General features: G+C 39.7%; 1 protein-coding gene across 10 annotated transcripts in view; it reads right to left on the reverse strand.

Moving 5' to 3' along the window:
- Positions 1 to 16,479, reverse strand: part of TRAF3 (TNF receptor associated factor 3) — a 98,770-nt gene that overhangs the window by 45,976 nt on the left and 36,315 nt on the right. For 7 of the 10 annotated variants that reach the window (XM_075926530.2, XM_075926524.2, XM_075926520.2 and 4 more), the window contains 2 exons: positions 8,895 to 9,008; positions 1,189 to 1,444 (listed from right to left, as the gene is read on the reverse strand). In XM_075926530.2, coding sequence (XP_075782645.1) covers positions 1,189 to 1,427 — 239 coding nt within the window. In that variant the 5' untranslated portion in view covers positions 1,428 to 1,444; positions 8,895 to 9,008. The remainder of the gene's footprint in view (positions 1 to 1,188; positions 1,445 to 8,894; positions 9,009 to 16,479) is intronic. The other 3 variants (XM_075926529.2, XM_075926527.2, XM_075926525.2) reach the window with 1 other exon arrangement.

Below are 16,479 nucleotides of genomic sequence, written 5' to 3' on the forward strand. Positions count from 1 at the left end.
TACTGCTGCATACTGAGCAGATAGCTTCACTGAGGCTTCTCCTCAAATGACCCTGAGAATGCACTTCTCACTAGCATATAATCAGCATGTACTTAAACGTATGATGCAGTGGCTGTGAAATTTTTGTAACTAATACTTATCAAGCACAGAAGACTGCTTCTCAAAAATGTATATTCAGAAAACTTACTAGATTTCTTAGCACAAAGAGCACGTTATCAGAAGACAATAAACATACCAGAACAACTCTGTTTTCCCTATTATAAAACTGATGCACTGAATAGGAATCAGAAAAAGATTTAATATTTAAATGTATCTAACTCCACTAGCTCTGCACACTCAAAATAATGCTATATTCCCACAATGAAATGCAGTTTGTTGCATATACTGAGCCAGAATGGTGATGAGAAATAAGTAGAAGGAAGGAAATTCCCAAATTCTATCCCCGCTCTGTTCTTGAAGTAGGGTGTTACCTTCTTTTTTCTCCTGCAGCTTTCCCATCAATAAAGAGAGGATATTACTAAATATCTCCCCACAAGTGTGTGTTTAGATTAGTTTACGCAATATTTTGAACACACTAATTTCTTTGCGTTTAGTGTTATTTCAAATCTTGAGCTAATGTGTTCTGAATGCCATCAGCAGTAATGTATTGGAGATGCAAATGAAAAATTATTTTAAATGGCCAAGTATTACTAAGCAGCTACAGGGCGTCCCTGCTATAATTTGCCCCAGTATACGTTGGTTCCGCTTGTGGGAACTGTTCTAAATCCTCCCAATTCCCCACTCTTCCTTCACTTAAAAAAAAAAAAAAAACCAATTCATGCAAAATGGAAATTCCCCGCTTTATATCTTTTTTGCTATATATCCACTTTTTTTGAACATATCTTGGAAGTTTAGTGAGGATGCCCTGTAGTGATTTAGTGATTTCTTACCTTTTTAAAAATAAGTGTCTGCATTTTTATTCTCATCTATGACCATGAACAGCTGCATAATTTGGTATTTTTGTGAAAAAATAAAGTAATGAAAAATTAACATGTCTTGCAATCTCTCTCAAGCCCTATATTCTTCATTTTTTTTTTTTTTTTGTAACATGCAAGACAAGATGAAACAAATGTCTATTTTTCAACATGGTTCTGCAGGTCAGAATTTTTCTATCATATTAACATGTATAACATAGTAAGAAACACACACCTTAACAATGCATTAATGCAGGTCTCACAGAATCTGTGTCCACATTCCGTCTGTTTAGGATTGCACAATATGAGATGACATTTTTCACATTTATACTTGTCCTCCACTGTGTTTACAAATTTCTCTGTGTAACCACCTTGTTTTGGAATATAAATTGATCCAGGAACGTGATCAGGGTTTGCTCTTTGTTGCAACATTTCCACAGACACAGGGGGTTCTGTCTTTTTACTGGTGTCCATATTGTAATAGGAAATTTCTGTAAAAGAAAAAAAAAAACAAGACATTTCTCTACTGCTGTAACTTGAGACATATATGCACACACACACACACACACACACACACACACACACACACAAACTCATTTTCTACAAACACCATTTGTAATAGCTGTAAAAAGGAGTAGTTTCTCTATACACATTTACATACACAAATATAAAAATGCAGGTGCACATATGACCACTGATAGGCAAAGTTAGCATATTTGCATAATGTCTTAAAATGTGGTGAAATTATAGAAGTACTGTTCCTTTTTCAAGGGCTCTAGAAGGCTGACACACAAATACTGGTCTTTTGAGCAAAGCCTTAATTATTTGAGGAAAACACGATGGGGCTTGGGCAGAGGAAGAGGTAGAAGACACATTCCTCCTTTCATTCTGCAGAAAAGGTCTCTGGTATTACCCAGCTAAGCCCCAATAATCACAACAGGCTGGGGCAAGAACCAGCAAATAGCCTGCCTCTGTCCTCAATGTAGGAGTTTAGGGACAGCAGATCCACAACGTGCACAGAACCACTTGGCCCCACACCGTTGGTCCATCAACATTACCCCTCTGTGATGAGCATCACCAGATCACAACAGAGGGGATGCGGAGTCAGGTTGACTCCTCCACTGTTTCAGTTGCATTTTAGGGGTAAAGTACAAGCCAGAATTTGTTTGAATACAGGTGAAAACCCATATTTTTATTATCTCAAACTCCTTCTAAGCTTTTCAACCTGCATTTCCATAGGGAAATGATCAGGTGGTACAAGTCCACTTTTCAGGTGGAAACAGATCCACATTACATGACTACTCTGTGAATGCAGCAGAACCCAGCACAAATGACCTGTTCAGGAAAGAATTAACACAGTTGACGACTGAATTACAGTGTCTATTATGGCAGAGATTCTGATATCTTACGGTCAGTGTATAAAGAATTGGAAGGACCACAGAAAGGAAAATTTATTAATTCAATTTAAAACAGCTTTAAATAGTTTTCCAACCTATCCTGTGCACCAAAAAATCAAGAGTTCCTAATAGAGAACCTACACAAATACAGGAAGGAAATTAGAATTAATTATGTACCCGAGAGAGTACCTGCTTATTTACAAGGAATGGTGTATATAGTTATCAACATGGAACCTTTCTATCAGGCAGAATCAGAGTGTAGAAAATATCCGAGGGGTAAGAAATACAATTCATTTGCAAATTTGACACTATCAGCTTAGGATTAAATAAAGACTGTGAATGGCTAGCCAGCTACAAAAGCAGTTTCTCCTCTCGGTGTTCACACTTCCATATCAGCTGCTAGAAGTGGGCCTCACCCTCCCTGACTAAATTGACCTTGTTATATCTAGCCTTAGTCTTGATTGGTACTCTTTTCATATGCCTGTATATTTATACCTGCCTCTGGAATTTCCACTACATGCATCTGACGAAGTGGGTCTTTGCCCACGAAAGCTTATGCTCCAATAAATCTGTTCGTCTATAAAGTGCCACAAGACTTCTTGTTGTTTGTTTAAATTCAAAGGGGCCCAATTCTCTTCTCTTATACATTAGTGTATCTCCATCAACTACTATGGCAGTATTACTGTCAATTCCAAATATATCATACTGAAAACAACCCCATGAAAACAAATTTACTTTATAACTACACATGCTATTTATGATTTCCTGGTTCCTTTTGTAATTAAACAAAAGGTTCTTGTATTCACATGTCAACAGGGTAGCATCAGACACCTACATAACTTTAGTGGAGAATTAAGCAGGAGATTGCATGTTAAGGGAGGAAGAGCTCTTATTCTAGAAACTAGTGCTTCAATAACTGGAGTATAAATAAACCAGACCAAGTCTGCTGCACTGAAATATTCTTCAGATATCAGAGGGCCCTGTGTCTTGGTAAACATGATTTGAAGAGATATCGAGGAGGGGAGTGTTAGATGAGAACGAGAAGACTTGCACCAGAACTCTACAGAGAGCAAACATGGATTATCCAACACAGTGAACAGGGCAGCTGTAATCAAGCCAAGAGATCAACAAGGCCTGGACAGGGGTGTAAGCGGCAGATGTAACAAAGAGTAAGCAGACTGTGGTGATACTGAAAAGGAAAGTGCCAAGATTCCATGATGGTGGTTATGGGGAGGAGATTAAGAAGCAAGTCAGGTAACTGAGGTTAAAAGACACAAGAAGAACTGAAGATTCCTCAATGGTGAGAAAGTTGTTCACTGTTGGAGACTGTTTCTGAATGTGTGAGCAGTATAGCTGAAGGCGCACAGCTGGACAGTGGGGACAATATCAGTATGAATTTAGGACCCATCTGTCTGGAGGTGGTTGCTGAAATCATATGAGAAGATGAGATCACCAAGAGATAAGAAGAGGAGAGGGCTGAACTTTGGCTGAAGTACGGACGTCTAAAGGAAAGTGTCTAAAGTGGGGATATTAAAATGTGTTTAAGTAATAATGTAATTGATGAAAAATTTCAGTTGTTACATTGTTACACACAGGGCAGAGCAGTTAGCTCCATGGGCGCCTGCACATAACCATGAACATTAATTGATAAGCCCAAACTCATGAGTTAACCGTGCACGGGGTTACACTTTCACATCTGTAGTCTAAAGAAGGACCTGAATGAGGTAAAGAGTTGTGAAAAGGGGCCACTTCAAGCCACTGCTGAAGGAGCAATCTGCCAGTTAGAAGGCTCAGAAGAACATACCACTCCACAAACTGGAGCAATAGAATGGTAAAGAAAAACAATGGAAAACAGCAATTCCAGAATTACTGGACAAAGAAAGTTAGCAAATTAAGGGAAGAAATAAACTAAATGAAGATGTTCTAAAACCTCAATGATAATTTTGCTTCACCAAGAGCTGAGCAATTAGCTGTAACAAGGGCTCATACTCAAGATTCGACCAGAAACACATATTGAACATAGAACAAGCAGCAGGTGACAGTTTCATAGAGATATGGGATCTACTTAAAGACTGGATTGTCAGCTGGCAAATGAGACTTCATACTGATGTATCTACACAAGGCCCCACAGGAGTCCACTTTGTGAAATGACATATATTGGACATCTCAAAGAAAATTTTCAGTAACATACGAATAAATAGTATCTTCCTAGATAACTCTCCTGACAACTATCTTTTATCTTCAAGAAAGTGTGCCAGACATGAAAAATGAAAAAAAATGTGCTGGATCTGGTAGTCAAATGGGTGAAGAACTCTCTTCTGTAACACGCTAGAAAATTCTTACAAAGTAAAACAATTGAAACCAACCACAAAGCAATACAGTAATAAACACAGAACAGTTTTAAAGGTATATAGACGTGCACTTTATTTACTATGAAGGCTGTATTACAAAAGGGCAGGGAATTTCATGTACATGAATACTTTACATTATGTGCTCAAACTGACTAATTTGCATGAATGGGGGTACCAGCACGTGCAGATGCAGGTGAAACTAAAGGTAAAACACAAATTTAAAAGCCTAGGAAGGTTGTGGAATCTCCATCACTGGAGATATTTAAGAGCAGGTTGGACAGACATCTATCAGGGATGATCTAGGATGATGCTTGGTCCTGCTGTGAGGGCAGGGGCTTGGACTTGATGGCCTCTCGAGGTCCCTTCCAGTTCTAGTATTCTATGATTCTATGAAATCTGGGTTATGCACACACCTCAGCTTTTGAAAATTTGGCACTACATTTTCATGTGCCTTTTTTTTCATTTGGGTGAACTTTAACAGAAGAACTAAAGTAACACCCTCTAAGCACACTTCAAAATCCCAAGGAGATGTAGCTTTAAGACACAAGGTTCCACCTAGATACGTTTCTACAGCACCCATAGTACAAAGAGGCTGATTTTCAGAAAACAGAATCCCTGAAGCTCAGAACAATAATAGATCAATGGATCTCTCAGTGTTCAAGTGCACCTTGTCACTCAATTAAAGTGACAGCTCTTTCAGGAACAAACTCTTAAGGATTCAATAGTAGATCTCCATTAGAAAACACAAACTGGAATCCTGGAGCATGCCTGTGAACAAACAGAACAGTATTTTTCAGAAATTAACACAAAGCCACTAGTTACTCTATGGCTTAATCATATTTTGCTCGCTAGAGTTCTGGTGCAAGTTCCATACTATAATGATTTTCATTTTTGTTCCCATCACAGATTTTACATTTTGTATATACTTGCAGCTACCATGATAGCATCAGCTAAAATTAACATGAAAAGGTGATGTACAAATAAAACCTTTAGGAGTGGGAGGTGCTTGACTCAAAGACAAATATAATTTTAAGTCAGCAGTAAAGATCTGGGCGGACATGACTCCCATCTTTTGAGCAACAGTGCTCAATCAATAATATAAATACTGAGTGTTAAACTAGATTTTCTAATATATAAGCGTATGTAACTTGTAAACTGTTGGTTAGTGAGTAGGACCTCAGCAGAGAATAAACCTGGAACTTCAACTCATGCCACTCACGGTGAGATCAAACCATTCATAAAAACACCGCCATGTGTGATGAAGTATTCAGTCTGGCATGTATAGCTGAGCTCAGCTGGATGACTCAGGTGGCTCAGTTTTGGAGGGGATCATTAGGGTCTCCAAAAGGGAGGGCAGACTGCCCACACAACCACAAAAATCCAATGGTATGGTTCTTGTTCAATAAACCATTTCTTAACACAAATGTAATCATTCTCTATTATCCAGCCTATAACTTCCCTTTTCTGGGAAAAATAATTAAGATACGGGGTGGAAAAACTTTCAATTCTTTTAACATCAAGAAATCAGGTTTCAGACCAGCTCAGGTATGGAAACAGGTATTATTTCAATGACCAGATATGTCTGCTAGCTCCATGACATCTTTCAGTAATCTTTGATACCATCAAACTACAAGGCGCTATTTACATCTCTACTGGATTTGGCAGTGGTGGAAGTAATTGCCCTAGAATAGTTTTGCTTTTCCCTCTCATAGAAATATTCTTCCTCTTTGAGGCTCTCCTTTGTGGTGTTCCACAGGGTTCTCTCTCGTCACTCCTCTTACTCAACATGTAGATGAAGCCTTTGGAGGAAGATAACGAAACATGGGCTACAGCATCTTCAATGTGCTGAAATACTAGACTGTTCTCGCTTGAACTTAAGGTTAAACAACACTAAATGCCTTAACTTTTAAAAAGTATGTAAACAATCTATAAAGGCTCACTTTGTATACTAAACTTAGAAATGTTCTATACTGGACTTTGACTCCTACTGTATAAGTCCATGGGAACGGACAACCATGCCAAGACCATGGCTGGAGGGGGGGGGGGTATCAGGTCAACTCCCTGCCTCTGGAAGGCTTGGGGTTTTAGGTGGAAGGGGCAGGGCTGAGGGCAACCAGCTCTCAGTGTCACCAGGACGGTGTCACACTCTTCCCACTCCACACAGCATGCTGCCTTGAGTGCAGCGCACAGTGCCCCTGTCTCTCCAGGCAGCTATAATAGCCGCCCAGAGTGCACTGTGCAGAGCTCTGGAAACAATTTAAAGGACTTGAAACTTTGAGCACCACTGCCTCAGCAGCAGCAATGGTGACCGGAGCCCCAGGCTCTTCTGAATCACTGAGCCTCATGGCAGTTACCTCTTTTACCCCGCTGCCCGCTCCCTGTCGGCAGGCCTGTATAAATCCATAACTGCAGTGCTTTCAAAAAAATTGAGAGGACAGTTTTTGAACAGTAACTTAATCATTTAAAACTCTAATTTGGGAGATTCTAACTCAAAGCTAATTGCTGAGCACTATAATTTTATTGCTCAGAACTATAGTGCACATTATAGGGCCAGCTTCAGAGTCCTTAGTTTGAACCTGTCCTAGAAATCATCTAGCATAGATTTTATTGCTTATCTGTGTAAGGTTCGAGTTGCAGACTGTTAAAACAAAGAATATGACTGGTGAGAGCAAATTGGACTCTCTTACTGAACATACACGAGAAATATACTTTTATAATTTAATTCAACTGTATTAGCACCAGTGGCTAGAAACTGGAAGCAAAAGTAAATCTGCTGACACAAGAGTGTTCCAAGAGCTAGAAAGCACGGGGATTCCCAAGCAAGGAACAAATGGGTGAAATAAGGAAAATAGTTCTCACGCGTAAAATGAAAGCTCTATTAACAGTTAAAAAAAAAAAAGATTACACAAGGAATATTTGTTTAAAAGACCAGACGAGATGATCAACTTGGAGGCAGAGTTATTTAAGTGACACAAACAACTCTCAATCTTTGAGTAAACCAACATCTATGGGCAAATTCTGTAATACTCATTTGAGACAAGACACCCATATATGAGCAAGACTAAAACTACAGGATTCCCCATCCCCCCAGAGGTCTGTATGAAGATCAAGTGTACAATCGGGTACTTTGGTTGCAGAGCATATTGGTGGATTTTAAAACAGAAATTTTTCTATGCAGCAATAGTCTATACAAAATGTCTTTGTGCAACATGCTAGCAATACTAAAAAAAGTTTCAGTGTAAAAATATCCATTCTGCATTTACATCAATACTAAGCTTTAATCATATTCTTTATTCTTCATACACACAGCCTCTTAGCCATGAAATATTAAAGAAATATAGTGTATTCCTATGATAATCGCACTCCGAAATATTATCCTATTATAGTACTTCCTGAAAACCTCAAAGATTTGGGCACCAGTGCTTTAGGCAATGTATAAGAAAAAATTATTTGCAGAATGCAGTAATAAACAGAAATACTGCAGATACATGTAGCTCTAAAAGTCCCAGTCTTACTACTCATGTCCCTTTAAAGTGTAAAAGGAGGTAAATGTAATACCCAAACATCTTATTAAACAGTGTAAGGAAACCATAATTAGTTGCACTAAATATGAATAGTTATATTTCCAATATTTAAAGGAAATGTTAACTGTTTTTCTTAACCAAGCGGCTATCAGTTATAAATAAATGGTTACAAAAGTAGATTAAAAAAATTAGATGCAATTATGTTACACTACTAAGGAAGAGCATGAATGTGAAGATAGATTTTTTTTCTGCCTAAAAAATAATTTAGTCTACCAAAATCTTAAGATTCGTTCTTGGACCAGAATACAATTTCTTCGGTGGTTTTCCAACTTTTTAGGTTGCATAGCCCCTTTCCTAATACTGCAGTCTATTGTGAATCACCATCTGAGACAAGGTCTTAATATATCTATGAGGAAAAAGGGGGGGGGGGCAGAGTTATGTAAGGAATAACACAATGTTGTGTTGTCCTGGTTATTATAATTACTATAATGAATAATTTTACTATATCTACTTTCATTTTGGATAAGGTTAGTGCCTCATAACAGTTCCTATTTGTTGATCAGATGCTAAGTCGTAATATATAAAAAGTGTTGTCACCATTACAGAATTTTTCTTGCTTACTTGGACAAGAGCACCCCAGTTTGAAAACTACAGAATACAGTAGCATACCTGTATATCCAAACAGCAAAAGGACATCTAAGCTTGGACAGGGAGCAAAAGACTAGAACAGAAAAATGAGCAGTGAAGCAGTATTCTTCCAAACAATGATGGGGATCCCTTCATCTACAAAATAAGCAGAACACACACCAGTTTAACTTCACATCAAAATGGGTTGTTTACAGTGGTTTTTTTTTTTAGAGTACTCTCAGATGATCAAATGGCTAGATGTTTGTTTAGCCTTTTAATTTTGTTGACAGATGTCAGTCATCTCAGTCTTTAAGAATTACTCCTAGTTTGCTTCTGTGTAAGGGAACCATGAACAAGCCAAGACATTTCCCATTTAAATTTCAGAATTCCTTATTTTAATCAGTTATTTTTGTTATTTTGTATGTCACTGTTATACAGTGCTTTAAGGGCACTTCATTCACACTTTTTATTAAACAGAACCACATATTTTCTTCCCTGTTAATTTCAGAAGCATAACTAAATAGGGGACTGCATATTTTACAGAGGTATTTCCAGGGCAGAATATGCTTTACAAACAACTAATTACACTGAAAAAGTGACAGGAACATTTCACTCAGAGAGATGCTTCCACCAGTCTAATCAGTTCAGTACATACAGCAGAATACATATTTTTGCATATTGTTATTCCTCTAGAATCCTAAATCATAGGCAAGGAATATTTTTGTTATAAAGATTTCTTAGTGTAGATGACCATTCCTATGATAGCTACCACCATTCCAACACACACACAATAAAAGATTCTTGCATTGTAGCATAAACATGTCTAGATGACGATAGATACATCACAGGAAGATAGTCCCAAAGCCAAAAAAAGAACTTCCACTGAGGCTGCATAGTCTTCTTTTAAAAATCTTTAAGTAAACACCACACATAAAATAGAATCAGGAATTAAATCCAAGGACAACAGTAAGTATATTCAATTGCAACAAACACCTGCCATATGACATGACATACAGTCTCCTAAACCAAGGGTGAGGAACCTAAGGCCTGGATCTGGTCCCTAAGGCTCAGTAGCGCCCAGCATTGGAAAGCCTGTGCTGGGACTCCACCCCACATAGGGGAGGAGCGCACATAATCTACTATCTTGGCCCCCATAGGCTCTGGTGTGCGAGGAGAATGTGGGGAGCGTCTTTCTCCTTAATAGAGGGCCATGTCAGTGCGTTTTTTTATTTTGGTTTTGCTTCTCACTTGCGTGTGGGGGCCCCTGACAGATTTTCCTGTCGGTTGGCAGCCCCCGACCCAAAAAAGATTCCCCACTCCTGTTCTAAACAGTGAGGTCATTGTTCTATCTTGCAATAATATTTATAGAAGCTCAAATATTTTCCAACGGATGGACTATAATCTTACACTAAACATACATTTTTGAAGTCCATGTTCTTTTCAAATCTATCGTCCTGACATATCTAATGCAATTATGTTAATGTACTTACACATTAATAACTAAATATAAATATATGTTAAGAAGATTTTCTCTACACTTGTTTTCCAAGTATTAGTGAGGAAAAAGACAGAAGTTCATTTAAGACAAAAAATTCTGATTTTTAAAAATCCTCAGGCTTTTGGTGGGAGGGTTCCCTTAGTACAACATTTTTTAAAAAAATCTTTCTTTTTAAATCAAAATGTTGGGAAACTACCATATTTGAAGCATCATTCCCTATTTTTATGATGTAGGTAGTATAATGGAATCAAAAGTAAGAAATCTGCAGCAACTGATACACTTAAGTTTTGGGGGAAATAGTATTTTTCCTCTTGCTTCCAACCATCTGAATTTAATATTAATTCATTTTATATTAAAAAGAGGGTGGATTATTTCTATCTTCCTCTATTCAAAACATGAACTCAAATTTCTTTAGACAGGTAAAACTACACCTGGATTTACTGCATCTTTTTTGTGGTGTTGAGGAATCCTTGTAATTTAATAATTTAGGGTGAGATTTTCAAATGTGCCTAAACTATTATAGGCATCCAATACCTATTCAAATCTTAGTGAGTGTTAGATAGTGACTGTGAAATGCTCAGGGATGTAAGAGCACCTGTAAAAAGTAACAAAAAGCCCTCAATAATAATGGGGGATTTCAACAATCCCCATACTGACTGGGCATATGTTACCTCAGGATGGAATGCAGAGAAAGTTTCTGACACCTTAAATGACTGATTCTTGGAGCAGATAGCGCTGGAAATCATAAGAGGAGAGGCAATTCTAGATTTATTCCTAAGTGAAGCACAGGATCTGGTCCAAGAGGTGAATACAGATGAACCACTTGTTAATAGTGACCATAATATAATTAAACTTAACATCCCTGTGGTGGGGAAAACACCACAGCATCATTTAATTTCAGAAAGGGGAACTACTTAAAAATGAGAAAGTTAAACAGAAATTTAAAATCCAATGCCAAAAGTTAAATTCCTGAGAGTTGCATGCAAACTTTTTGAAGATACACCATAAAAGAGGTGGATTTAATACATACCCCAAATTTAAAAACATAGTAATGGAACCAAAAAAGTGGCACTGTGGCTAAACAACAAAGTAAAAGAAGCAGTGAGAGGTAAAAATGGCATCCATTAAAAAATGGAAGTTAAATCCTAAAGAGGAAACCAGAAAGGAGCATAAACTCTGGCAAATGAAGCATAAAAATATAATCAGGAATGCCAAAAAAGAATTTAAAGAATACCTAGCCAAAGACTCAAAAAGTAATATAAAAAAAATATTAAACATCAGAAGCAGGAAGCCTGCTAAACAACCAGTGGGGCCACTAGATAATTGAGATGCTAAAAGAGCACTAGAGGAAAATAAAGCAATTGCAGAGAAACTAAGGCTACGTCTACACTTCAGGCTTCTTGTGCAAGAATGGCCGTGCTTGCACAAAAACTTGCAGTGTCTACACTGCACGCACGTTCTTGCACAAGTAAATTTACAGTAAAGCATCAGAAGAGAGGGCTTCTTGCACAAAAGTTATTCCTCTCCCCGTGAGGAATAAGCCCTCTTGCACAAGAAGGCAGTGTGGACGGGCAAAAGGGATTTCTTGGGCAAGAAAGCCATACGGCTAAAATGGCCATCAGAGCTTTCTTGTGCAAGACAGCATCCACACTGCCATGGATGCTCTTGCGCAAAAGCACATCTCTTGTTCAAAAGCACATGGCAGTGTGGACATGCTCTTGTGCAAGACCTTTTGCCCAAGAACTCTTGTGCAAAACAGTTCTTGAGCAAGAAGCCGATTTTCATGGCTGAGGATGTGAGGGAGATCCCCAAACATGAGCCATTCTTTTTAAGAGACAAATCTAAGGGGAATGTCCCAGGTTGAGATGTCATTAAAAGAGAAATTTGAACAAATTGATCAACAATAATAAGTCACCAAGACCAGGTGACATTCACCCAAGAGTTCTGAAGGAACTCAAATGTAAAACTGTCAAATTACCAAATGTGGTATGTAGCCTATTATTTAAATCAGCTTCTGTATCAGATGACAGGAGGATAGCTAATGTGATGCCATGTTTTAAAAAAGGCTCCAGAGGTGATTGCAGAAATTACAAGCTAGTAAGCCTAGCATCAATTCTGAAGAAACTGATTGAAACCATGGGCAGTTGGTGAAGTCACAACTGGGGGAAACAAGCCCCCAGCCCTGCCTCCACAGGGCAGCGTGCTGTGCACGCGCTCCCCCTCACAACCACAGGGAGAGGAGGGAAGCAGATGGGTGAGCACTCACCCCAACCTCCCCAGCCCCAGAGAGAGCAGAGGATGCACGGCACGGCCCCAACCTCGGAGGAGGTTGGAGGGTGCACAGCATGGCCCCAGCCTCCCCAGCCCCAGAGGAGGTTGAAGGGCGTGCACTGCATGGGAAGGCCCCAGCCTCAAAGGAGGGCGCACTGCGTAGCCTGGCTCCGTCCTGCCTTTCCAGCCCCAGAGCACAGGGAGAGCGGATGCTGGGGACAGCAACATTCTACTGCAAGCATTCTGGGGGCAGAGTGTGGGAGGGGCTATGCCTGGGGGTTTAGGAAGACAGAGCCTTCTCCTGCCTTACAGACCCAACACCCATGATTGAAACTACAGTATAGAACAGAATTCTCAGTAAAGTTCTATGCTAGAGTATATAACTAGAGTATAGATAAACATGATTTGTTGGGGGAAGAGTCAACATGTTTTTTATAAATATATCATCCTTCATCCATCTACTAGAATTCTTTGGGCCGGGGGGGGTCAACACGCGTGAGGAAGAGGGGGACCAAATAGATAATGCATATTTAGGCCCCTCACCAAAGGCTCTTAAGCAAAATAAGCTGTCATGGGACAAGAGAAAACATAATCCCCACAATACATGTACAAACTGATGGGGTCTAAATTAACTGGGCACCACTGTGAATAATTCTCTGAAAAGAGCCAGTCAATGTGCAGTGGCAGTAAAAAAAGTGAACAGAATGTTGGGATTCATTACGAAAGGGACAGAAAATATGTTTTCTCTATAAAACCACAGTACGCCCACATCTCGAATACTGACTGCAGATGTAGCCACCCTATCTCAAAAATATATGTTGTAATTGAAAAAAGGTTTAGAAAATGGCAACAAAAATGATTAGGGGTACGGGACAGACAGATTAATGATTCTAGGACTTTTCAGCTTGGAAAAGAGATGACTAAGGGGGTCAAGGATAGCAGTCTATAAAATCATGACTGGTGTGGAGAAAGTAAATAATGATGTTTTATTTATTCCTTCACATAACACAAAGCTTAGGGGTCAGTAAATGAAATTAATCATCAGTAGGGTTAAAAACAAACAAAAGGAATTAATTCTTCACATAATTCACAGTCAACCTGTGGAACTCCTTGTCAGAGGATGTTGTGAAGGCCAAGACTATAAAAGGGTTCAAGAAAGAACTAGGTAAGTTCAGGGAGGATATGTCCATTCATGGCTATTACATAGGATAGGCAGAGATGTGGTGTCACGAACATCTATTTGCTAAAAGCTGGGACTGGGCAACAGAGGACAGGATGATTCCCTGTTCTGTTAATTCTCTCTCATGGACCTGACATTGGCTTTGGTCTGACTCAGTATGGTGGTGATTATGTTTTATGTTACCTCCCCCCCAAAAAAAAAAACACCCACAGAATTTTTCCTTTTCTGAAAAATACAAAAAATGATGAAGATCAATAGAAAACTTAGCTATAAACTATACAAGAATTTTTAATATATAATGCCTTATATATTAAAAATGAACACACTTGGAGTGAGGTGGAAATGGACATAGGAGACAGAAGTGTTGAGAGTCTCTGGGTTAGGCTAAAAGGGATTAAAAACGAGGGCGATGTCACGCAGGAGTCTATTACAGGCCACTTACCCAGGTGGAAGAAGTGGATGAGGCTTTTTTTAAACAACTAACAAAATCATCCAAAGCCCAAGATTTGGTGGTGATGGGGGACTTCAACTATCCAGATATATGTTGGGAAAATAACACTGCGGGGCACAGACTATCCAATAAGTTCTTGGACTGCATTGGAAACAACTTTTTATTTCAGAAGGTTGAAAAAGCTACTGGGGGGAAGCTATTCTAGATTTGATCCTAACAAATAGGGAGAAACTGGTTGAGAATCTGAAAGGGGAAGGCAGCTTGGGTGAAAGTGATCATGAAATCATAGAGTTCACAATTCTAAGGAAGGGTAGAAAGGAGAACAGCAAATAGAGACAATGGATTTTGGAAAGGCGGATTTTGGTAAGCTCAGAGCTGATAGGTAAGGTCCCATGGGAATCAAGACGGAGGGGAACTACGAGATCTTGCATGATCTCAAAATAAAAAGGAGTCATGTAAAAAATGAAAACTAAGACAAATTCCAAAGGATTAATATAGGCAAACAACACAGGAATGCAGGGGCAAGATTAGATAGGCAAAGGCGCAAAATAAGCTCAAACTAGCTACGGGAATAAAGGGAAACAAGAAGACTTTTTATAAATACATTAGAAGCAAGAGGAAGACCAAGGACAGGGTAGGCCCACTGGTCAGTGAGGAGGGAGAAACAGTAACAGGAAACTTGGAAATGGCAGAGATGCTTACTGACTTCTTTGTTTTGGTCTTCACTGAGAAGTCTGAAGGAACGCCTAAGATAGCGAATGCTAGCGGGAAGGGGGTAGGTTTAGAAGATAAAATAAAAAGAGAACAAGTTAAAAATCACCTAGAAAAGTTAGATGCCTGCAAGTGACCAGGGCCTGATGAAATGCATCCTAGAATACTCAAGGAGCTGATAGAGGAGGTATCTGAGCCTCTAGCTATCATCTGTGGAAAATCATGGGAGACAGGAGACATTCCAGAAGACTGGAAAAGTATAAGTATAAATGGGCAAATATAGTGCCCCATTTATAAAAAGGGAAATAAGAACTACCCAGGAAACTACAGACCAGTTAGGTTAGCAAGTAATTAAGGAAATCATCTGTAAACGCTTGGAAGGTGGCAAGGTGCTAGGGAACAGCCAGCATGGATTTGTAAAGAACAAATCATGTCAAACTAATCTGATAGCTTTCTTTGATAAGATAACGAGTCTTGTGGATAAGGTAGAAGCGATGGATGTGGTATACCTAGAATTTAGTAAGGCATTTGATACGGTCTCGCATGATATTCTTATCGATAAACTAGGCAAATGCAACTTAGATGAGACTACTATAAGGTGGGTGCATAACTGGCTGGATAACCATACTCAGAGAGTAGTTATTAATGGTTCACAATCCTGATGGAAAGGCCTAACAAGTGGGGTTCTGCAGGGGTCTGTTTTGGGATCAGCTCTGTTCAATATCTTCATCAACGATTTAGTTGCTGGCATAGAAAGTATGCTTATTAAGTTTGCAGATGATATCAAGCTGGGAGGGGTTGCGACTGCTCTGGAGGATAGGGTCATAATTCAAAATGATCTGGCAAATTGGAGAAATGGTCTCAGGTAAACAGGATGAAGTTTAATAAAGACAAATGTAAAGTGCTCCACTTAGGAAGGAACAATCAGTTTCACACATACAGAATGGGAAGCGATTGTCTAGAAAGGGATCTAGGGGTTATAGTGGACCACAAGCTGAATATGAGTCAGCAGTGTGATGCTGTTGCAAAGAAAGTAAACATGATTCTGGGATGCATTAACAGATGTGTTGTAAGCAAGACACGAGAAGTCATTCTTCCGCTCTACTCTGAGCTGGTTAGGCCTCTGTTGGAGTAGTGTGTCTAGTTCTGGGCACCGCATTTCAAGAAGGATGTGGAGAAATTGGAGAGGCTCCAGAGAAGAGCAACAAGAATGATTAAAGGTCTAGAGCAGTGGTTCCTAATGCGGTGCCCACGGGCGCCATGGCGCCCACTGGGCCATTTATGTGCACCTGCCAAACAATCTGGGCCGGCCCTACCCCCGGGCGCGTGGCACACGTGCGGTGCCAGGCCTGGGTGTGTGGGGCATGGGCGGCCCCTGTCCCAGGCACGTGGCACAAGCTCGGTGCCGGCCCCTGGCGCATGGGCGGCCCCTACCCTGGGGTTGCAGCACATGTCGGTGCCAGCCCTGGGCGCCTGGCGCTTGGGCGGCCCCTTCCCCGGGGTCACGGCACATGAC

The sequence above is a fragment of the Pelodiscus sinensis genome, chromosome 5, assembly GCF_052426305.1.
Source record: "Pelodiscus sinensis isolate ZL-2025 chromosome 5, ASM5242630v1, whole genome shotgun sequence".
In the NCBI taxonomy this organism is placed as follows: domain Eukaryota; kingdom Metazoa; phylum Chordata; order Testudines; family Trionychidae; genus Pelodiscus; species Pelodiscus sinensis.